This window comes from Dipodomys spectabilis, unplaced genomic scaffold (assembly GCF_019054845.1).
Source record: "Dipodomys spectabilis isolate Male_0828 unplaced genomic scaffold, ASM1905484v1 ptg000163l, whole genome shotgun sequence".
Lineage (NCBI taxonomy): Eukaryota > Metazoa > Chordata > Mammalia > Rodentia > Heteromyidae > Dipodomys > Dipodomys spectabilis.
In genome coordinates this window covers 936,340-960,000 of record NW_024870840.1, presented here as the reverse complement: position 1 = coordinate 960,000, position 23,661 = coordinate 936,340, and the positions used below count along the sequence as shown (strand labels likewise).

The 23,661-nt window shown below is 33.6% G+C and overlaps 1 protein-coding gene across 1 annotated transcript in view; it reads right to left on the bottom strand.

The window, feature by feature from the left end:
* Positions 1-23,661, bottom strand: part of Lrriq1 (leucine rich repeats and IQ motif containing 1) — a 114,557-nt gene that overhangs the window by 34,307 nt on the left and 56,589 nt on the right. The window contains exons 20-24 of the mRNA XM_042693258.1: positions 23,159-23,255; positions 22,355-22,460; positions 21,780-21,875; positions 21,468-21,550; positions 13,270-13,371 (exon numbers count right to left, since the gene is read on the bottom strand). Coding sequence (XP_042549192.1) covers positions 13,270-13,371; positions 21,468-21,550; positions 21,780-21,875; positions 22,355-22,460; positions 23,159-23,255 — 484 coding nt within the window. The remainder of the gene's footprint in view (positions 1-13,269; positions 13,372-21,467; positions 21,551-21,779; positions 21,876-22,354; positions 22,461-23,158; positions 23,256-23,661) is intronic.

Here is a 23,661-nt window from a genome sequence, read left to right as displayed (position 1 = left end):
TCTTGCGGAAGGTAGTGAAGTTCTATGGAAAACCTAAAGAATCTTACAATTCTATTAAGATACTGTGAACTTTCCATAGAAGAATTGCATTTAGGTTTCTGAGAAAAATAAAAGCTTACATTGATTATAGTATTTTATCCACCTCTTTTCTTTCAGAAAATGTGTCAAAAGTCATGAAACTTAATTTGAGGGGATAATGCTTGCAATGATTTTATTTCACAGGATCTATAACCTTACAGCTGGTTGAGCTTCAGTAGGAAAAGATTAAATGAATTCCAAAGTTTGCTTAAATAGATCTCAGGGGTGGCTGAGACAGTAGAACTTATAGATTGAATGTGAACATTGAATGGGCTGTAAGTTTAAGTTGGGAATAGGCCAATATTTGACTTTGAGTAATAGCAATTGGCAGGAGGAGTGTTTCTGAGAATCCAGTGATTTTTTTTTTAATCAGAAAAGTTTGGTAATTCAACAAATACTTACTGAGTGCCTAGCACAGAATCTCATACTTTTTACTAGTTTCTAAAGATGGTAGGAAATGGATGTATGGCTAAGATTTGACCTCTGACCTTGAAAAGCATCACAGTGGGGGAGAAATTAGAAAATAACATATTTTCAAGGACAAAGTTACAGAGACATGGACAAAGGCCTGTGGGTGGTAGTAGGAATGAGTGACAGATGAAATATTGTCTATCTGAATCACCAAGGATAAATGGCAGTCTGACACTAGAAAGGTGAAGATATAGAGATAAAGGAAAGAGCATAAAGATATGAAGATAACGCTACATTTTTGTAAAGAACAGAGTTCATTATAGTCAGGGATATAGTAGGGTATTTCAATATAGTTAGGGAATATAGTCTTTTGTAGAGGGCAGGAGAATATTATCAAATGATCCTGAAAAAGTTTGAGAACAGTAGGTAAAGGAATTTTATACTAAAGGCTGTGGAATTTGTACTAGGGGTAAAAAGCATTTCATTATTTTCAATAATAAGAGACTGTATGCAGTTATGATTAGCACACTTGTAATACCAGTTCTTGGGAGGATGCAGCTGGAGAATCATGAATTCTAGATCAGTTAGGTTATACAGTGTAACCCACTACCCCCCCTAAAAAAGTAAAAGTTTAGAAAGTCATTGCAGTATAGCTATAGATAGCTCTGCTAGCTAGAGAAGGTTTCCAGATTTGAATATTATGATATTACAATATTCCAAAGGAAGATACATTGAAAACAATTAAATATATTTAGTGTTTGTAACTGTATTTTTTCTAATACAATGACTAGACATATTACTAATAGGGACTGAAAGTAAGAAAAATCAAATACATGTGTAAAATAAAATGGATATATAATGCACCATGGTCTTAAAATTGACTAAAAAAATCAGACATCAGTGGCTTATGCTTGTAATATTAACTACTTAGGAAGGTGAGGTCTAAGGATAGCTTTTCAAAGCTAGCACCAGCAGGAAAGTCCTTGAGACTCTTCCCTCCAATTACCCACCACCAAAAAGGCCAGAAGTGAAGTTGTCACAAAAGTGATAGAGTGCTATCCTTGAGTACAAAAGTTTAATGACTGCACCCAGGGTGGCCCTGAGCACCTAGAGGACACATGCCTACACACACACACACACACACACACACACACACAATATCAGTGGGAAATAGAAGAAGACACAGAATTGGTTGTGGTTGCTTAAAACCACAAAATTACAGAAGAAAATTATATATTCAATGTTGGTCCTCAGAAAATCTAGATAGAGGGTAGAGGATCTCCATATGATATGTTCATCAGGGTGACATCTGCTATGTTCTGATTGTGGTTTGTCTCATAAAGTGTCACATTTTTTTAAGCTAGGTCATCCATGTGACAATGTACTTGGTGGTGAAAATCTTAAGAGTTAGAGCCGTAGTGGGATCCCGTTAGGTGACTGAGGTACTGTTCTTGGAAGGAGTTAATGCTGTCCCTCAGAGTAACTTAGTTCCTGAGTAGGTGAATAAGATAAAGCAAGACATGCCACGTCCTGCTACCTCTGGTTTCTTAGCTTTCTGTGACTCCATGTGATCTCTTCTGCATATACATTCCCACCCACAATGATGCTCTCATCAGAAGTTGACCAGCCTGGACTTTTAGCCTCCAATTATTTGAGCTAAATAAACTGCTTTATAAATACCTAAGGAATTTTGTTATAGTAATAGAACAGAGTAATAGAACATCTATAGCAAAGATAACAACGTTAGGCATGAAAAACAAGTGCAACTCTACCCACCAAGAGAATAAGCAAGAAATCTATAGGAAGTTTGGGATGGTAATAGACATGAAAATAATGACTACTGCCACATACTGAGAACTACAGAGTAATTATTATTCAATAGATGAGATATAGTGGGTTAAAATGATATTCTGATTCATCTTTTATCAATTTTCTTTTTATCAAATCATATTTAAATTCAATTTCCCCAATGACATTATAATGTATGTATCATTTGCTTCAACTAGTTGATGAAGAAAATCAAGTTTAGGAAAGTTAAATAACTAAATCAAAATTATATGAGCTCAGGCTGAGATTCAAACTAAATTCTATACAATTCTATTCTGGAGAAGTGAAGTGATTTTTTGTTCCACAACTGGGGTAGATATATCAATAAGAAAGGAATGTAAAATTCATTCAAAACAAACAACACAACATAAATAAAATATATCCTGCCGGGCATTGGTGGCTCATGCCTGTAATCCTAGCTATTTAGGAGGCTGAGATCTGAGGATTGTGGTTCAAAGGCCAGCCTGGGCAGAAAAGTTACCTGGAGACTCTTATTTCCAATAAACTACTCAAAAAAGCTGGAAGTGGCACAATGGTTCAAGTGGTAGAGGGCTAGCTATGAGCACAAAGAGGCTCAGGGACAGTCCCCAGGCCCCCAGTTTAAGTCCCAGCAACAGGAAAAAAAAGAATAAAAAGAAAAATATCCTATGCAAGTAATTAAATTCAGGGTTAAGGAAAAAAAGTATATTCTTCCATTCCCATAGATTTGGTCCTAAAACAACAATAATCCCCCCCCCCCAAAACAAACAAAAAACACTTTTACTTTTGTCATTAACAGACTCTTCAAATACTTTGAATTAAAAAAGCTCAGTACTTTGAATTAAAAAAGCACAGTATAGCATGTGTGTAGTATTCACACACTCTTATACAGTTTCAATTATTCATAGGTTACCTATCATACCTAATTTAACTATCATGTTATATATATAAATAGTTATTAAACCATATTACTTAGGGAATCATGATAAGAAAACATTCTGTATATGTGTAGTGTTGATATACACTTTAAGATATTTTGATATGGTTGGTTGGAAAGACAGATACACAGGCTACAGATATATGAGGATAACTGTAGATTATATGCCATGTGCTGGTGACTCATGCCTGTAATTCTAGCTATTCAAGAGGTTGAGATCTGAGGATTGAGGTTTGGATTCAGCCTGAGCAGAAACATCCTCAAGACTCCATTTCTAGCAATACTATCAAATGCCCTGCCTGGAGGAATAGTATAAAATCCCATGCCTGTAGTGACATGGACTGTTATTTGTGTCCTAATGAAATCCACATGCTGAAACTCATTCCCAATATGATGGTTTTGGAATGGGGTTTTGGGAGAGGTAATTGTATACAGTCTAGAAGGTAGGATCCCTCATAATGGGATTAGTGGCCCTAAAAAATATAAAGAGATCCCCTTCCTTTACTCTCTTCCTCCCATATAAGGGCTTATTACTCTCCCCCACCCCCCATAAATGTGAGGACTTAATAAGAAGTAGTCTACAAACCAGGGAGAAAGTTGGGGCCAGAAATGGAATGGACTGGAACCTTGATTGTTGATTTCCCAGTCTGTAGAACTGTGAGAAATAAGTGTATGTTAAGACATGCAGGCAGTAATATTTCCTTATGGTATCAAGTGTTCATTAAGAAACATGATTATCAGCTAAGCATGGTGGTTGTACCCTTGTTGTATCAGTTATCAGGAGACAGAAGTAAGAGGATCATGATCTAAAGTTGGCCCCAGAGGGAGAAAAATGTGAAACATAACTATTTTTCAGGTATTTCCAACTACCTGAAAAATAAAGCAAAAATGGGCTGGAAACACAGGCTCTAGTGATAAAGCATCTGCCTAACAAACACAAGTCCCTGAGTTCAAGCCTCCTTAGCCAAAAACAAAACAAAATCAAACAAACTCCACTAAACCATGATCATCATTCTGGAAACTTGGCATTTAATATGTACACCTACTAAGCTTATTTTTCAAAATACCTTCCCAGTCTATGAAATACTGAAGAGAACCCAATCTTAATCTTAATGAAAAAATAGGTACACCTACATGAATTCATCTTATTCTAGCAAAGGATTTAGGATATTGAAAAAAATAAAAAAAAGATTAGTGTTTGTTGGTCCAGAGATTTTATTTTACTTGAGTACCAGTGACTCATGCATACAGTCCTCGTTATTCAAAAGGCTGAGGTCTAGAGGATTACAGTTTGAGGTCAGCCTAGGCAGAAAAGTCTGTAAGACTCCTCCAAAATAACCACTAAAAAGCTAGACTGGTGGAGGAAGAGAGGGAAAAATTGGGAAAGAGCAAAGAAAGGAGTGACCTTATCCAATAAAATGTACTCTTTACCTGACTTTGTAACTGTAACCCCTCTGTACATTACCTTTCATACTAACAATTTAAAACTTAAAAAAATATACTAGACTAGTAGTATGGCTCAAGTGGTAGAGGATCAGCTGCATAATTAAGATGAACAAGGGGAAAGGCTTGAGTTTAAACCCTTATGCTATCAGAATTTATTTTTTCTTTGGTCATGGGGCTTGAACTCAGGGCCTGGGCATTGTTCCTGAGCTCTTTTTGTTCCAGGCTAACACTCTACCACTTTGACCCATTGAGCTAGTTCTCGTTTTCTGATGGTTAATTGGACATAAGAATCTCGTGGAGACTTTATTGCCCTAGCTAGCTTTGAATCATGATCCTCTAATCTCAGCCTCCTGAGTAGCAAGGATTACAAGTATGAGCCACCAGTACCTGGCTAGAAGAAAACTTTAAGAAAGTATTAACCTTATGAATTTTGTCAGAGTAAGGTGCATCTATTTTAATATTCTCTGTATCGACATCCAGAGGACCATTGAAGGTAAGAATTTTTCCACTAAGTTTTTTGCCACTATTTATATATTTTTTATTTCAAAAAGTTCTGTTGTTATTGTCTCTTCTAAATAATCTAATATTCATTCATGTGTATCTAAAAATACCTCTACTAAAATTTTCATATCCATTACCTACCTGAAAGCTCTTGAAACTTCTATTTGATTTTCAGTCATCACAAGTTATAAAAACTGTTCAGATTTTACAACTGAGAAAATTAAAACATGGGTCTTAAAGACAGTCGGTAGGAACTCATGAGTCAATGCTGATACTTCTCAATCCAAATCCTTTTACTCCATTATTATATGAGGACAACTTCAGATGGAAGACATCCTTACTGTAGTAGTTTTTTGAGACCTTAGTAGATTCCTAGCTAACGCAGATATAGGAAAGGGGCACCCAGAGACAGGCAGGCATAGAACGGACAACAAAGATGAGAGAAATGCCCTGGACTTCTTCCAGTGTCACTGTTCCTCCCTCATTTCTCTGTGATGTTTGGCTATGGGACCATCGTGCCTTCCTCCTTCCTGTGGTTTCCCAGGGGGCAGCATGTGGCAATATTTTGCTTTCATTTATGAATGAAAAGTATTATGAGGTATAAACTTTAAGGTAGACTGTGCTATCTCTTAGTACTTCAAAGATACTGTGGCATTGCCGTGTTTGTCACTTTCAGTTGTCAATCCAAATGTCACAGCTAGGATGCTTAAACATAAAAATTATTTCTCTCAAAATTATGAAGGCCGGAGGTCTAAGATTAAGGTGCCTGTGGGTTTGTTTTCTCTTAGTTTCTTATCGGCTTGCAGCAAGCTACTTTCTCTTGTGTCCTCCTTTGACGTGTTCTTGGTGCATATGGAATCCGGAGATGTCTTCTTATTAGGACTATGTTCTCTCAGGGTTCCAGTCCTTGAACCTCATTTAACCTTAATCACCTCCTTAAATTTAGGTTCCATTGTACAGTCAGCATAGAGGTCAGACGTTAAAGATCTGAACTTTGGGAAGATAAAAACCACTCTATAAAAATTGTCTTCTTGTATTCGTTGTGTCTGTTAAGCAGTTAGCCTTATTATTGTTGCTTCTTTAATGACAAGATGATGTTTTTCTCCAAGGGGATTATTCAAATTTTTGCTTCTGGCTATTATCCATTTTTTTGTGATATACCAAAATGTCATCTTTGTCATTTGTATTATATCTGTGGACATGGAGTTTCTTGAATCTATGACATTACATTTTCCCTTCAATTTTGATAATTACCACTAAGTAATCAAGAGTTGTTTCTACAACACTCTTTCATATTCTTTTTTATATAGACATATGCATTGACAACTTTTGTTTTATTCCATGTTTCTTTTTCTCTTCCATATTTTCTATTGCCTGTCTTTCATGTTCTAAATTTGGATTTTATTTAACTCTTGGCATATACATACAATATCAATTCTAGAAATAATGACTTTTGTCTTTTTTCCACTTCTCAACTTATAGTGAGGGATTCATTTGTTTATAGATAAACACATGAAAAAATGCCTTGTAAAAATGTTGATCAAAGAGTATATTTCAGATAGGCACAAGGAATTGTTTTTGAGATGTATTTGTCTAGTATTATTCATAGTAAATATTTATTATATACTTAAAATAGTAAAATACAGGCAAGAGTAAAGTGGATATGGCTAAAACTTTTCTCAGAATAGTGTGGAAACACAGTGAGAAGTACACCAAAATAGAATCAGGAAAATCTTGCTGGATGATCTTTTAATGTTTGAAATGACAAGAATTAGCCAAGTAAAGAGATTTCCGGAGATGGATTGGACAAGATGTCCAGTTTGTCACAGGAAGCAGCAACATATCAGAAGATGTTGTATAAGCACATTTTAACTCCATCTATATTTTAAACTATTTAAGGACAGGGCTCTCTGTGTTCCCATTTACTCATTAGATACATTCATTAAGCATCAGTTACCCACTAAGCTCTATGCTAAGAGCTGTAAATGCCAATACACAAAACTCAAAATTTAGAAACAAAATAGTGGTTCAAACCACAGTAATTGATGGACACTGAGTTATAGATGAATAGAATTTATACATCTCTGTGTCTAAGGTGGCTCAGTGGTAGAGTGCTCACCTCACATGCATGAGGCCCTGGGTTTGATTCCTTAGCACCATATAAGCAGAAAAAGCCAGAGGTGGTGCTCTGGCAAGGGTTAGAGCACTAGCATTGAGCTGAAGAGCTGAGTGACAGCGCCCAGGCCCAGAGTTCAGGCCTCACAACAGACAAAAACACACACACAAACACACACACAAAACCATACATCTCTGTGTTATGTATATTCAGACTAATATTGTATTTTATTATTACAAGCACAATTTATTACAAACATCTTTTCTTATAGGATGACTCCTATACTCCTCCTATTCTTTGCCTGTTCATACCCTCTACATCATTTATTCTGCCAGCTCCGAATACATAGTCACTGCACACTATTAGCCAAACTATATACAGCTATAGAAATATAAGAACTACTTAAAAACAATATACATAATGTGATTCTGTGCTCTAAGCTCTCATTAAAAGGGAGAAAGCACAAGAAAATTCTTGTAATCATAAAGTTAAAAAAATATACCACAAAAGAAGATGGTTTGATTAGAATGCTCTGAAGTAAAAATTACAGAAATTAAGGCTTTTTGGATGTCTTCATTACCTAAAAATTTAATACAAAAATATTTGAACAGCTATGACATTTAAGGACATATGGTATCTGTAAATCTTCTATTTTATAAGAGGACAAATAGGAATCATGTTAGTGATGACAGCACCATACTGGGAATTAAGAAAACTTGACTTTAAATCAAGTAAAATTGTCCCAGGCAATAAAGAGGCTAAGACTAAAATCTGTCTCTCTGAGAAAGTTTTCTGACCAGACTCAATTTTTTTTTTCTCAGCTAATTTTTTTCCCCCTGGCAAGCTCCAGAAGTCTGAATTTGGCATTGGCTTTAGAAGTCCCAATTTAGAAGTTTCAATAGATGAGGGTAGGAAAACCATTTAATTCATGTGTAAATAAATGAGTGAAGTAAAAAAAAAACATTTATGCTATAAGAACATAAATATGAAGTAAGAAAGTATGTTGAAAATGAAGGTTTCTATATATCTAAAACTTAAAATATACAATTTTAAATATGGTCATTATTTTAATGCTAGTACATTATAATAATAATATTAATCTCAACTGAAGGCACATATCAGACATCCGTCACCATTTGTACTAGACGGTACTTTTTGTTTTGTTTTGTTTTGTTTTGTTTGTTTTTGGTAGAACTGAGGTTTGAACTTAAGGCCTTCCACATAGTAGGCAGGCAATCTACCACTTGTGTCAGTCTGTCAGCCCTTTCTGTGTTAGCTAATTTTTTTTCAGATAATGTCTCACTTTGAGCAAGCTGTGATCTTCCTTTTTGTGCTTCTTCCATGGTGTTAGCCAGTATGTAGAGAAAAGGGAGACAATGTTTACATTAGCAGGAAATATAAGTCAGTACAGTGAAAAGTACTTTGGAAGTTCCTACGAAAACTGCTAGAACTGACATTTAATTCAGAAAGCCCAACTCTAGGCATGTTTCCAGAAGGAATAAAATGAGTATGTTAAGATAGCTATACTTCCATGTCTATTGAAGGAGTATTCATAAGAGCCTAGAGATAAGAGCAACCTAAGTGTTGATACTTAACAGATGAGTGGATTTAAAAAAAAAAAAGAGGAATACTGTTCAGCCTTTAAAAAGGAGAGGGTACCTGTTGTCTACCACAACATGAATAAATCTGAAAAACATTAGGTAAAACAAAATAATCCAGGTATAAGAAAACAAATACTACATGATCTCCCATACGTGGAATCTAATAAAGTTGAACTTCATTGAAAAAGACAGTAGATTGGTGGGGGATTGAGAGTAGAACTGAAATGTTAATCAAAGTGTACAGCATTTCAGATAAGCATAAGAAATGTTTTTTTGAGATCTACTGTCTAATATTCACTATAGTAAGTAATTATTATGTCCTTCAAATTATCTCAGTAATATTCACGTATTTCACTCTAAAAAATTACAGATAAGCAGAGCAATGGATATGTTGGTTAGCTTGATTTAATCACACTGCACATTCCCCTTTGTGTGTTTTGGGAAACTTTATCAAAAATAGATAGACCACTACAAATGTGTGTGTTTATTGCTGGATTTTTTAAGTCCTGCTGAGTGGTTTCATGAGTCTGTTTTTATGCTAGGTATATACTGTTTTGATGGCAGTTACTTTATAATGCTTTTTAGTTAGGGAACAAAGTATGATTAACTCAAGCTAATTAACATACCCATCAGTGATATAAAATACATTGTATGCCATAAATGTGTATAATTATGATTTCTTAAATACTATAATAAAAGTGAATTCACTGTAAGGAACTTTTATGAAGTGGTGTGAAATGGTCACTCCTTGCACACTTATAAAAATTAAACTTGTCTCTTTTACAAAAGTTTAATGACATTAAATGAATATTTAAATGTGAATGGATTGATATGCCAGTCCAACTTCTAGAAATTAATTTAATATAATTTATCATTTACAGGTCAAAAGCTATGTACGTGTTACCATATAAGATGATGCTAAGTGAAATGAATCCCAAGATAGGGACACAAGTGTTTTTTTTTTCTTGCTATTGTTTTTTTAACCTATTTATAATGTACTATGTGATTTTTTTTGTTTCTTTTGTTCTTCCCCCATGGTATAACCCCTGTTTTCACTGTATTTGATTTCAGTGCCCTGAATCTTGTATATATTTTTCTAATTTGGGAAGGGGATGGGAAATAACAAAATGCTTAAATAAGGATACAGGTTGACCCATTGTAACAATGTGATATACAAGAAATGTACTCAATATCTCGCCCATGTAATTGTAACCCCTCTGTACAGTATTTTCACACACACACAAAAAAACAAACTTTACAACTTGGGTGGGGGAGGAGTTGGGGAGGTGAGGAAAGAAGGAATGGTAGGGGAAAAACAAAGGAGGAGGAAACAATGCTCAATAGGAAATGTATTCGTTACCTTAGTCATGTAAATGTAACCTCTCTGTACAGTATTTTTACAATAAAAATATATCTAAAAAGTGCTGAAAAATAAAGCTTCAAGCTATGTTAGCTAAATTCCAGAGTGTATCAGCACATAGGCTTATACTCATAAAACTATGCTTCATCTGGGACCAGAGATACATACAGAGGAGTGCTATCAAGGTTTCACACTTCGAACTGAAAAAAAAGACATTTGAAATTTAAACTGTACAGGTAATAATAAAGTGTTTCAAGACTTAGGATCAGATATGCAAAGACAAGACAGATAGTAAGAAAGAATTATAGGTGATAACAAAAAGCAACCCAAGGAAGATACTTTACTACAAACAAATGAACAAGAAAAGCAATTCAATGTTAAACCTGCAAAGTTCCCAGTCATAAAGAAAAGGAAATCCATGGCACAGGCATAGGGTTACTCTGTTAACCTGTATGACTCCAATGTAGACTAGATTAAAGGTCAAAAACTGGTCCACACTTCATCAAAATACATAACACATAAGTAAAGTAGTATTCTTTGCCTTTCAGAATTTATTGTAATCTACTTCATGCCAAGTCATCCTCAGCTATAAGTACACTTTTCACCCTTGACACAGATTATATCTCTATCTTTTCTGTCTTGCTAGTGACGTCCAGATAAAAGTCACAAAAACAAACAAATCTTGAAACAGAGTTTGTAATAACCAACAAGATCACATGATCACAATTGCAAGTAAGGAATGTTATTTTTTTTTTCAGAGAAGCAAATAATACTGCTGTAAAATAACCTGGAATTCTAGAAAGAATACTTAAGTAGTACTATGATATAATAGCAACAAAATCAAAGTAATGTGAAGACAATCTGACATACCATTGTCCTGAGATACCATTATTCATGGAGTTACTTAATGTGAACCTACCTACAGCAAAATTTAATTTTGACTTCCCTCATTTACTTGAGTGATTATTCATTTCATTTGATTTTTTAAGGAAAAGTTGCTGCAATATTCTGCAGATGATTATGCAATTTTAAAATCCATTCAGGTGTGCTTAAGAGTCTACCATATAACATGTACATTGTGTCATAAAAGAGCTGCCTTCAAAATGTGCTTTGTACTGAACAGCTAAGGAGGGTCTGTGGCACAAAAATGAGTATGGGCCCAGGGGGTGGGTGAGACAAGAACAGCAGGTAAAGATAACATGGTTGTACCCTAGCCAAGAATGAGAAAATTATTTTAATTCACTCATTTCTTCTTAAATCAAAGGCAAAAATAAGACCATTAACTGGAGAAAATATCATTCAGGTACAGCATTATTTGTGAAGCCTTAAAGAAACAATCATAAGTACTACTCACTAGGAAGGTATAAAGTTCATTCAGTGAAATAAATGAAATGCTAAACACACTGGGGCTTTCAAAAAATCCCAACTAAAACAGGATATGAAACAAAACAGTAAAAACTAAACACATTGCACATAGGAGAAAGTAAACCAAAAAACCCCAATAAACCTCATTTATAAAGCTTAGATGGAGATGCTTATATTCTACAGGCCACTTTTTTAAAATCCTACTTTGTACTATGTTACCATGGTATATGAGTTCAGAAATTTGCTGTGTGTATGTACTATACTATAGTACTAATAGTACTATACTATACTAATAGTACTATACTATTCTAAAAAGATAGCTTCATTTTTCATAGAAGAAAAGAGAATGCAATAGACTCATCAGAACTAAGTGTTTTACTTCCAAACCATTTCCTGCCTACAGGAACAATATTTCTATTTTACAGGTAATACCTGTAGAGCTATTGATTATAACAGAATTTCTACCCTTTCTTTTAAAAACAGTAGAATAGTGAAAATATTATGAAAACAAGGAAACAAATTCTCATTAAATGTCAAGCCTTATTTTTATACTGGAAATATACTATAATTATATAAAATACAAACTCATGAATAGTCCTTGAAATAATATGGAGTGTTGACACCTTTCATTGCTACCATATTTTAAAAATGTTTGACTACATAAAATGTTAAAGATTAATAAAATAAACCACCCTCATCTTTTGATCCAACAATTCCAGCAAAAATTCCAACAATTTGCACCACCAACAATTTGTTCTTCTAGGATAACTTTAGGATAACTTCACATAGCACATCTTCTACCCTTACTTCCATAATTACCACCAAACTTAGTAGCTACCAAACTTAGTTTAGACATTACTAATGGAAATATATCTGTCATACATAGGAAATATATCTGCTTTCAATCAGGCTATGGTTTCATAAATTTAAAATTTCTTGGAAGTTTACATAAGAACTTTTGAAAGTCCTAAATAGTTGCTTTCTGTTCAAACATATTTTTTTCTATTAGAAATTGCTATCTTAAAATATAGGTTAAGATAAACTCTTAACATTAAAAAGAAAGCAATTGCTTAACATATTATTTGTGGTTCTATTACATTTAAATATTTCTATTTAATAATACAAGACCATAATTCTCTGAATATGGCAGTGAGAAGGATAATCTACCAACTAGATGTGCAAATCCTTAATTCCAAATATTTGTTGGGTAACTTTCAATGTTGCACCTTGTTTACAATTCCAGAGTGTTATTTAGAGTATTTAATGTATTTTGTACATATTGCAGTAAATATACTAGAGTATTATTTTAAGATTTTATTACTTCAAGGCTAATACCGTTTTTCTGTAATATATATATATATATATATAATATTAATAATGCTTAGGCTACTATTTAAGATTTTCACATGAAATATTCAGAACTTTAAATGTTTATATGCATTGATGCAAATGCTCTCACAATACTAGTATACCAAGGCATTCAAGTGTTATTTGAGCTTTCAGAAATACATTCCCAGCTTTTATTGAAGTACATGTACATATGTTTTCATATTTTCAATTTAGGACTTATTAAGTATTAAAATATTTTAAATACAAATTATATTATTATCATTCCCCCATTTCTGTGTTATTTGTTTTTAAATCTTACCTTCAAAGTAACTTTGTCTGGGGGGCTGTCCCTTCTTCATCGGTTTTCTAACAGAAACTTTATTTGCACTATTTTTGAATAATGCTAGGCGCAAAGTAGGATCTAAACCCAAAGAGAAAGAAAAGAAAGATCAATTCCGGGTCATACCTTCTCTGAAATGACAATGTATTTCTTTTGTTGTGATATTTAAAACAATATCTATTCCATAATGCTCTATGAAATTGCAGATAATGTAGTTTTAAACTAGGTAATATAAAAAGGTAGCCAATCTTGCATACATTCTGATTTGAATACAGACCCAGTGTTTAACATAAATGACAAAATTACAAATAATGTATAAACTCCATGTAAACTTTCCTGTTTTGACATCATCACCTCTCTATTTGAGGAGTTGCTTTATTGCTTATTATTTTAATGTCTTACTTATATTGCTTATTCTTTTCAACCACAAAACTAAATAAAAGCTCTTACTACAAGAAAAAATACCCTACCTTTTCCTCTCTAAACTATAGAGAGTTCAGATATAAGAGATGGAAACAATACAAATTAAGGAACTAAGAAGCCATAGAAAAAGATTATTTCACTTATTTTACACATAGGACAAAGGTTTCTTCTTTTGCCCTGATGTATTATCTCTTTAAATAACAAAGAACATGTACACATTTGCTAATTTTAAAGTGGGAAATAGTCTAAATCAATTTGTTTTTAAAATAGAATGATGTAAATATAAGATCCTATAATGTTTGGTTGGTGGTAAATGACTCTATGAAATATAAAGAGAGGGAGATTTGTTATAGCTGCATGGAGTTTTTGATGAAGAACTTCAAGAAAAGATATGATATTAAGTGCCCAATGAGTGAAATGAAGAGTGGAGAGGTATGCTTCCTGGCCCCCCACACATCAGTCGTGGGGCTTGAACTCTGGGCCTAGATTCTGTCCTTCAGCTCAATACGAGCACTCTGCCACTTGAGCCACAGTGCTATTCTGTTTTTTTCTGCTTAAGTGGTGCTGAGGAACTGAACACAGGACCTCATGCATGCAAGGCAAGCACTCTACCACTAAGCCACCTTCCCAGCCTGAGTTATCCATGTATAGAAGGGTTACATAAAACTACAATTCAGGACAACATAAATTTTCATAGGGTCATACAAAAATTAAAATAAATCTTACACTCTTTGATTAATATCAAAGCTACTGTAGAACAATTGAATATGAGACCTGGAACAAGATTTAAAATAAAAACAACAAACTACATATTTTAATTTAGTGGTAAAGTAGCATGGATTTTTAGAAAGCATAGTAGAGAGTCAGAAGTAATACCATTTGCTGTGATAATTCATGATGGACAATCTGATTATTATTTTTTAGCCTTCTGACAATATATTATCCTTTCTAAATAAGATTTATTTATTCACAGACATTATATTTATGATTGGGAAGATAGTCAATTTGCGGGCATATTCCATATATATGTTTGATGTAAGGTGTTATGGTGTGAGGTTTCTATATAAATTCAACATAAATGATTAGTAAGAATAATAATAATAAAATATGTGTATGCGTTTTATAGAATGGACTTTAATGATCATCTAAATCACTTATATAACATATTAGGATGGCAAAGCACTAGTCAATCAGAAAAGTCTTTGTGTCATGGAGTGGCAAATTGTGTGGGACTTTAAACTTGCTGTGATACCTTATTGCCATCTTGATAGTCTTTCCTTCTTAACTCCCCATTGAGTCTACTTGTTTTCTGAGAAATGATAGTACCATTCAACAAAAACTGCATTGTATTCTAGTTCCAACTTCTACTAGCTGTATGACTGAACCAATTGAGCTCACTTTCCGCTTTCTCTTTCCAACAGAGGTAACATTGACTTCACTGCAGTCGTGGCTTTAAGGGCAAGAACACTATCTTAGTAAATGCAAAGCTCAGAGAAGGGATAAAATTGACTTTCCAGTATTACTGTGAGTTAATGAAGTGATACATGAGAGCAAAGCCTCATTTCCACCCAAGTGTGGATCTGGAGCAAACAGCAGCTAACAAATATAATTACAATTTAGTCAATGGTATCACTTTCAACTCTTATTCTTGGAAAATACTATACCTCTTTCAAAAAATATATAGGACATATAAGAAATTGATGGATGGCCCCATAATTGGATCCTCCTTTTTAAAGAAAGCATTATGAACAAGAGCAATGGATTTTTAAAAATGTTTTTGGCACTTCCTTGGAAAATGTTTCCATGACTTGATTTCTTTAAATGTAAAACAGGGATAACACTTTCCTCATGCTATTATCAAGATCAAATAATTCAACACATATAAAATATTTAGAAAAGTTGTCCAGCCCAATTTACTCAATGAAACAACTTTATTCCACAAGAGCACACAGAAAGTGCTATATTATAATATTTTTTATTTCAAAAGTCTGATTGCATCATCTTAAGCTGATATAAAACCAAATTCAAATCACAAAGGGATAATGATAAGAAGAAAAAACATAATAATTTAGAGGGGGAAAGTAACTTGATGTTTGATAGTCCCCAGAAATACCATAGTATATAAAACACTAGATATAGTGTGTAGATAAGACTATTAAAACATGCCACTTACATATTTTTGCAAGTCAGCTTTTTATTGTGTTTATACAACAGTGATCAGCAATAACAGATCTATATTGATTTACAAAAAGTCATTGTATCTCCTTATAGAAATTGCTCAATACCAGGCAGCATATATATACATATACATATATATATATATATATACACATATATGTATATATAAGCAAGCATATATAAAAAAGTATTTCAAGAAAAGCTGAGGTAAGTAATTTAAATTACCATTGTATGTTTGGCTCTGCTATCTGTTTTTGAGTAATTTTTTTTTGGCAATCGACTATCAATGAGAATATTTCATCATTTGCATGATCCTTTCTTTGTTTCTACAATCTTAGTTTTAATTAATTCGTATCATATCCATTGCTGTACATAAAATTATCTGTTATTGAGACTGGCACCAGTGGCTCATACTTGTAATCCTAGCTTTTCAGGAGGCTTAGATTTAAGGATTGAGATTCGATGCTAGCCTAGGCAGGAAAATCTCATCCAATTGCCCTGTAAAAGTGCTGGAAGATGACCTATGGCTCAAGTGGTAGAGTGCTAGCCTTGAGCAAACTAAGATCAGGTACAATGCCCAACTGTTAGTTCAAGCCTCAGGACTGGCACACAAAACTTAATTGCCATTACCCATTTTACAGCAGAGCTCTAAAATTTCATGCTAAATGGGCACTAGTACCTTACATCTGTAATCCTAGCTACTCTGGAGACTGAGATCAGAAGATCACTATTTGAAGTTAGCCAGTGCTAGAAAGTTCATGCATGATATTTTTATCTCCAGTAAACTACCAAAACATCAGGATAAGAGCAACGATTCAAGTGGTAGAGATTGAGGACAGCATCCAGGCCCTGAGTTCAAGCCCCAGGACCAATACCAATAAATAAATAAATAAAACTTTAAGCTCAGTTTGAATAGTAAGTTCTCTTTGTCATAAAGCATATTGTTTACTGTTCACTTTCCTAAATATAAACATATATTTACACTGTGAAAAGGTTATTAGTAGCTTTTAGCCAGTTTTGTTAGCATTTATTCATTGAATGTTTACAAGCTACTACTGGGCCTAGCAGTAGATTCTAGGAATTCAAGTAGAGTCTCAGCCTTCTTACTTCTAATGGATTTTATTAGTTCATTTTTTTCTGAAATTTTCCATCTTGTTTCTTTGTGATCCATTCACTTGAAATTCCTTATATTTGAAAACCAATTGAATTCCTCCAGTGCACAAGCCACTTAGCCCTTATGAATTTTCTACCTGGCTTAATTCTTGACTATGATTAAAAATAGTTCGAGCTATTCTCTTTATTAAAATAAAAGCAATATATGTATAGAATGATCACTGAGGGCTAGGCATTGTGTCACAAAGTTGAAAAGACATTTTTCTCCCTCCTCGTAGTCCTGCCTTCTCAACTAAATTGACCTTCTCCGTTTAATGTTGCCTTCTCTTTTCTCCATGGATATTTAAATTTGATATGTATAAATATAAGTATATTGTGTCCATGTTCTTCACATTGAAGTACTTCCCAGCTGTTCTTGGCCATTAATCTCTACATTCAGACTTATAACCTCTAAGGCATGCTCTACTTAAGAATCCACCACCCACTCCCTTTCCATATCCAGCTCATCTTAGTCTGGCTACCAATTATGCACACTACCCTTAGGTTATTGACCCTGCATGTTTTTAATAAACCTGTTACTCTTGCTTCATACATGATCATTTTCAGTGAAATACTGAAATCTAAATTTGTCTCATCTGTTAAATTCTAGTGCAGGTCATCACATGACATCAGGCAACACAAACAACCAACCCCCAAAAGGAAGACCAGTCATTATTAGGAAGGAAAAAGCAATTATTTACTGAAGGACAAAAAAAAAAATTACTGTAATTTAAACATAAACTAAATAAATTGTGATAAAGTCCTCACAATTTTTTTACTTCATCTTTGACTTCCGGTTAATTCTCCTTTCTTCTGTCCTACACGTCCTCTTCTCCTCCTTCTCATTAAAGAAAATGGCTTCACTTATGCCAATAGAAATGATCAGTCCTGGGCTGGGAAGGTGGCTCAGTGGTAGAGCGCTTGCCTTGCATGCATGAGGCCCTGGGCTCCATTCCTCAGCACCACATAAGCAGAGAAAAAAAAAAGCCGGAAGTGGCCCTGTGGCTCAAGTGGTAGAGCTCTAGCCTTGAGCTGAAGAGCTGAGGGACAGCACCCAGGCCCGAGTTCAAGCCCCACGACTGAACCCCGCTCTCCCCCCTACCCCCCAAAAAAAGATCAGTCCTGAGTCTTCCCTAACAACTGTCTACAACCATGTATCCTCAGGTTCCTGCATCAAACACTTTGCTTTCTTAACGACTTCCTTCTCTATCTGCAGCTCCTCCCATTAAAACCTTGCTTTCTTAAATTAATTGTTGTCTCACATGCCTCGTTAGATCAAATATTAGGAAGGGCTTGCTGTTAAGCAACTTGTCCTATACTTTTCATGGCAGATAACTTGAACACTGTGTGTTCATTCTCAAGGATCTCTGTTTTGTTAACACTGTGTGATGTACTTCACCCAATTTAATTAGTAGCTTTCTATCTCTCCACCCTCTCTGCCTCAAAGGAATTGGCAGTTTTATAGACAACATTGCCCCCTGGTGGCTTGAAAATTTGAAACTAAGTTTTCCAAGTAAGAGGTACTTATTATGTTCATCTATTTTAAAAATGTACCTGTAAGCTTTTACATAATTGTAAATGTACTTGTAAGCTTTTAAACATTGAAGATGTCATTTCAGCTTATTAGTAAATAGAAGGTTTTAAGTGTGGGACTTACCTTGGACAGATTCAAACAAATTTGCAATACAAATTGAATTATATAATAAGGAAGGTAGTAGAAAACGTTTAAATTTTTTTAAAAAAGACAACACAGAGTGGAATTTTCGATGATTTACTCACAGATCAAAGAAAAAGACATAAATGCTACATCATCCCAATTACTAGAAGATAAATAAACCGTGATAACTGGAGAGGGCCCCCTCAGATTTTATTCTCTCTTTCATCTTCAGTCATCTGTTAACATTTATAGTCTGTGTGTTGTGAGCAGGGAGTAGAGGAGAATAGGGAGGAGAATACAACACTCTCTTACATTGTATATTTAGGGATTCAGATATTTTCATGCTTTTGTTTCATTAATCTTATTTTGATGAAACAAAGCAAAACAAAAGCATAGCGTAGGGTCTCAAAATCACACATACTGAGAAGGATGTGATTAGTCATGTAGTTAATAATTCCCTGTCAATGGCACAGTTGTCATCCTGGATTTTCAGCGAGGCAGAAAGTTGGTTATGCCTTTTTATTTGTTACCCTACCATGCCCCCTTGTGACTGATGAAAAGAAGTTTCTTTCATATCTAATTGGATCTGTCTGTGACCATTAACACCACAGTATTTATATGTGGACATCTAGTGCTATTGAGTGTTTTCCTTAAATGTACTATTCACGACACTCATTTATCAAAAAAGTATTTCACTAAAACAAAATACACTTTTAATGATAAGAATTAGCAAGGAAGTCCTATGTAATTCCAAAGAGAGATTCATGTGGAAAACTGACAAGGTTTTTTTTATTTTTTATTTTTCCTTAGCCTTATTGCTGAGAACTATTGAAAATATTACCAAATATATGGTTAAAATAGATTTCTTCAGCAGAGGGGCCTGTCAGCTGCACTGGACATTGATGAACATGAACGAAGCAAACTCAAGGTCAGCGATGGTAGGGAGGGAATGAGAGAGAAAGAGGGAACAGCTTACACTAAGCAAAAGGAAAGAAATGTACATGTCACCAGATTTGGAAGAAATAGTTGTATTGTCAAAGTTTGTAGAGTTCTAAGCTTTATAGACAATGATAATGACGATCCACCATGAGAAGGTAAAAATATGTTTGTGACTTTAACTAAGTATCACTATCCCAAAATATTGTGAAATTTATGCAAGCACTTATTCTCAATAAAGAAATAAAAAATAGATTTGTTAAAATAGATTTAGCGAGTTTGTTGGATATAACTAGGTAATCATTATGGAGACAATATTAGCTGAGTCACATCTTAAAACACTGTAATTTTTGGATATTTGAATTTGTCCCAGGAAATTCAGAATTTTCTCTTATTTTCAAAACAGCTATGTTTTTGGAAAGTCTTGAAGATGGGAAGAAATAGATGTCAAAGAAATAGAAGAATTCATCAGACTACCTTTACTTTCTATACTGAATCGCATATTCCTGAAATGACAGTGTTTCAGTATTGCTAGGGGTATCGGGTTGCATCTGCAAGCACCAGATAGCACTCAGTTCACAGAACTCTGACGAACTCGGTTGGAGTTTGTAAAATGAGAGGGTAGCAGATAAAATCTCAGTGTTGATTTATGTTTTCCTGTAAAATGCTTCATTTTTTCTGTATTTTAATTGTGATAAAATTCTGGTGCACAATAAAAATAAGTAATATCGAAGAGTATAATACTTATCTCAAAAAGAAAAACTATACTATACAATAAAATGGGTTATCTTAAGGAGATTAAGGTCTGTTGTATAACATCAATGAAGGAATGAAATGAATCACTGTTGATTTATCAATGGCCAATTGATGATAAGCCAAAGTGATAAATTAATCATTGGAAATAAACATTTTGCTTTATATCCTTTTTAAAAATGATCATACAAATATAGTTTTAGAATTCTATTGAACTAGTAATTTAAAATGATAAATAGGAAGCACAATCAGGATAAAACATTTGAATATTTATTTGCACTGGTATAAAAACTAGAAATATAGGATAAGAATAAATTAATTTTGTGATGAACAAACAGGATTTTAAAAATTCATGTTTCTTATATTGAGCTTATATGGGCATAAGTTTAGAAAGGTAAAAGAAAATGGAAGTTTTGTGCAATATGTAAATACTTTACAAATCATTTTAAGTTATGATATTGAATAATAACTTCCCATTCTCTGCTTTGGCATATATAAACTGCTTCTTGTATTAAGTAATTATGCTTAAATGATGAGCAGTGTCCAAAGAAAGTTAAATGCTTTGAAGACTGTCTTGACAAGTAGGATAAGGGAAAGGATGCCTTTGAATGGTTCCCAAATTCTTCATAATCATAAAGAACATAAATTATGCTTCTTTTCCAAGGTATCAAGTTGTGAAGTCTTTATAGCAAAAATCCACAAAACTGATGTATTTATTGAATAATGAGGTCATTTAAGAACTCTCAATTAAACACATGAAACAGATGCTTTCTAGATTCAACGTTTTCCCAAATAAACCAGGTCAGAAACTAATTCAAATATATTCTCACAGTATGCAGCAGAAAGCAAAACCCATGGCAAAGTAGATAAGAGAGGGATTTGTTTTTTAGAAAATTAGAGTACAATAAATCATTGAATGCAATTCTCTAAAAGTTAAGCTTTTTCAAATCATTATCTTTAGACATAGTCATCTGTGCATTCATTTCTGCTCTTATTAAACATAATCTTAAATATATTTTAAAAGAACTTATCTTCAATATAGCAGATAATTATTATTCGAAGAGCATTAACCACTCACCTAATTTTTTCTTCACTTTCTTTGATTTCATCTTCTGTGCCCTCTTGAGCATTTGCTGTGCAGTAGAAATTTCCTTGAAGCCCCTGGTGAAAGATAAAAATATCCAGAACATATTGAGATGTGGGGATATATGTCAGTGTACGTGCATGACCGAATGATATGCTAAAATAAGTTTACACTCTCTTAAAACAAACCCGTGATTAATTTAATACTTAGCTTCTTAAAAAACAGTACAGATATTCTTTAATACTAAAAGAATATCTCCCCTGGACACATTCTTAATATTTTTTTTTTGTAAAATAAACTGCATACCATTCTTCCGAAATTTTCTCTTCTTTTTCAGATTTTAGCAAGCTCTTCCTACTTGTTCTTGATTCAGGTGTCTGGGATAAAGAACTGTTTTCTGATCTGGCAATAGAAATAAATGACTTAACTGGATCAGCAGAGCATATCAGCACTTAAAAAAAAACCTACGAGCTGTTTATGTTGTTTCAAACTTGGAAGTAAAATTCATGTAAGTTGCAGAAGAGCTTTATCTTGAAAAGTAATAAAAAGCCTGCCATTAATTTAAAATGTTTACATTACAATTACTTGAGGCATATTTCACTCCTATTGCTGAAAGCAATGTAGTGCTGAGATTTTTATTTTCATCTTTAAATCTACCTGCAAACCAGTACAGATCTACTTGTTTACACCAGCTAGCTGGATTAACTTTTTCCAAGCCAAAAGTTTTGCAAATTGCTTTAGTGCATCGATTTCACACATTTCCCTTATATTTCAAACTCCATAAAAACATGATTTTTTAAACATTAAATGCCATCTTCTAAACATATTTGTATCCATTTTTGTTACAAAGCAGTTGATCCTTAAAAGAACATTCAACTTACTTGCTGTTTAAATATGTGTGTGAAAACACATTTTCTTTCTCATGACATGGCCCTGCTTGTGCAGCATAACTTGGAAAATTAAGGGAGGCATCATCATGTTTCAAGGCTACAGAATTCTGGTCAGAAAAAAAAACAATTAGATGGATAAATTAGCATAAAGCAAGCTGAAAAGTTCTAGCATTTTTATCCTGTTACTTGCATAGTATCAAGGATCCTCAAAAGAGAAACATAAAATTAAAATGATATAAAATATAATTTCTGGGTTAAACATAAAAGGTCTTTGTTTTAAGGGTGAAGAATATATTTTATTTAAAAAAAGTGTAGCTCACTTGTATAAAATGATTAATTGTGAAGATCTTAAAAAATCTCAGAAAACAAAAACTTCAAAGATTATCAAATAAATCACAGATATTACAGACCATTGACCTCTGACTGAGAATCTTCAGCTGTTGCCCTCTTAATGCATATTTTGGTATTTTTAAAGTGCTGTCAACCAGTGATTTTAGTCTGCCAACTATGCAGCTGAGGCATATCTTTTTTTTTCTTTTTGCTACTGTGAAATAAAGTGTTGAAAGAAATCCAAAATAAAGAAAAGAAAAAAGAAGAAAAAGAAGAAAAAAAAAAAAACCTTAGAAATAAGCGAGAGAAAAGCTACATGAAAAATTACATCTGGGATGAGGAGGAAGTCCAAAGCTTCTAAAAGTAATTATGTTTTTCAAGTCAATAAACCATATTATTAATCACTGCAGCACAGCATAACCTTAAGAAAGGAGCAAAGATTGAGCCCTCAGAAGTTTCCATGACATGTTACCTTTGGCCAATGCAGCTGGTTTGGGAGGAGCAGTGTTTGTGAAGGGAAGTGGGTTGAATCTACAGCTAGCCATTCTTTATCTGAGGCAGCCTGCATAAATAATGACAAGAGAAGGTTCAAAATTTAGTTTGCATCCATTTTACTAAGCTTGCTTTTAAATTCCCTACTATACTATACGCATAGACAAAGTACGTTAGGATTTTCATTTATATGACATTATTACTTGATATTATTACAGAAGATATTACATACATCTATTTAATGCAAACACCCTACAAAATAGGTTAAGTCTTTGCATCTCCAAGTTTGGGACAAAGTGAAAACTTGATATTTGGGTGCTCTAAAAAATGAGATGCAGCTTTTTTTCTGTGTATTTAAGTGTTAATAACTCTGATTCTGAGTCAAGTCTAAAAAAGTCATCACTTAGCTCTTTATAATGCAAGTTAGGGCCACTTACACATCAACATTAGTATCATTTTTTTCTTTAAACACTGAA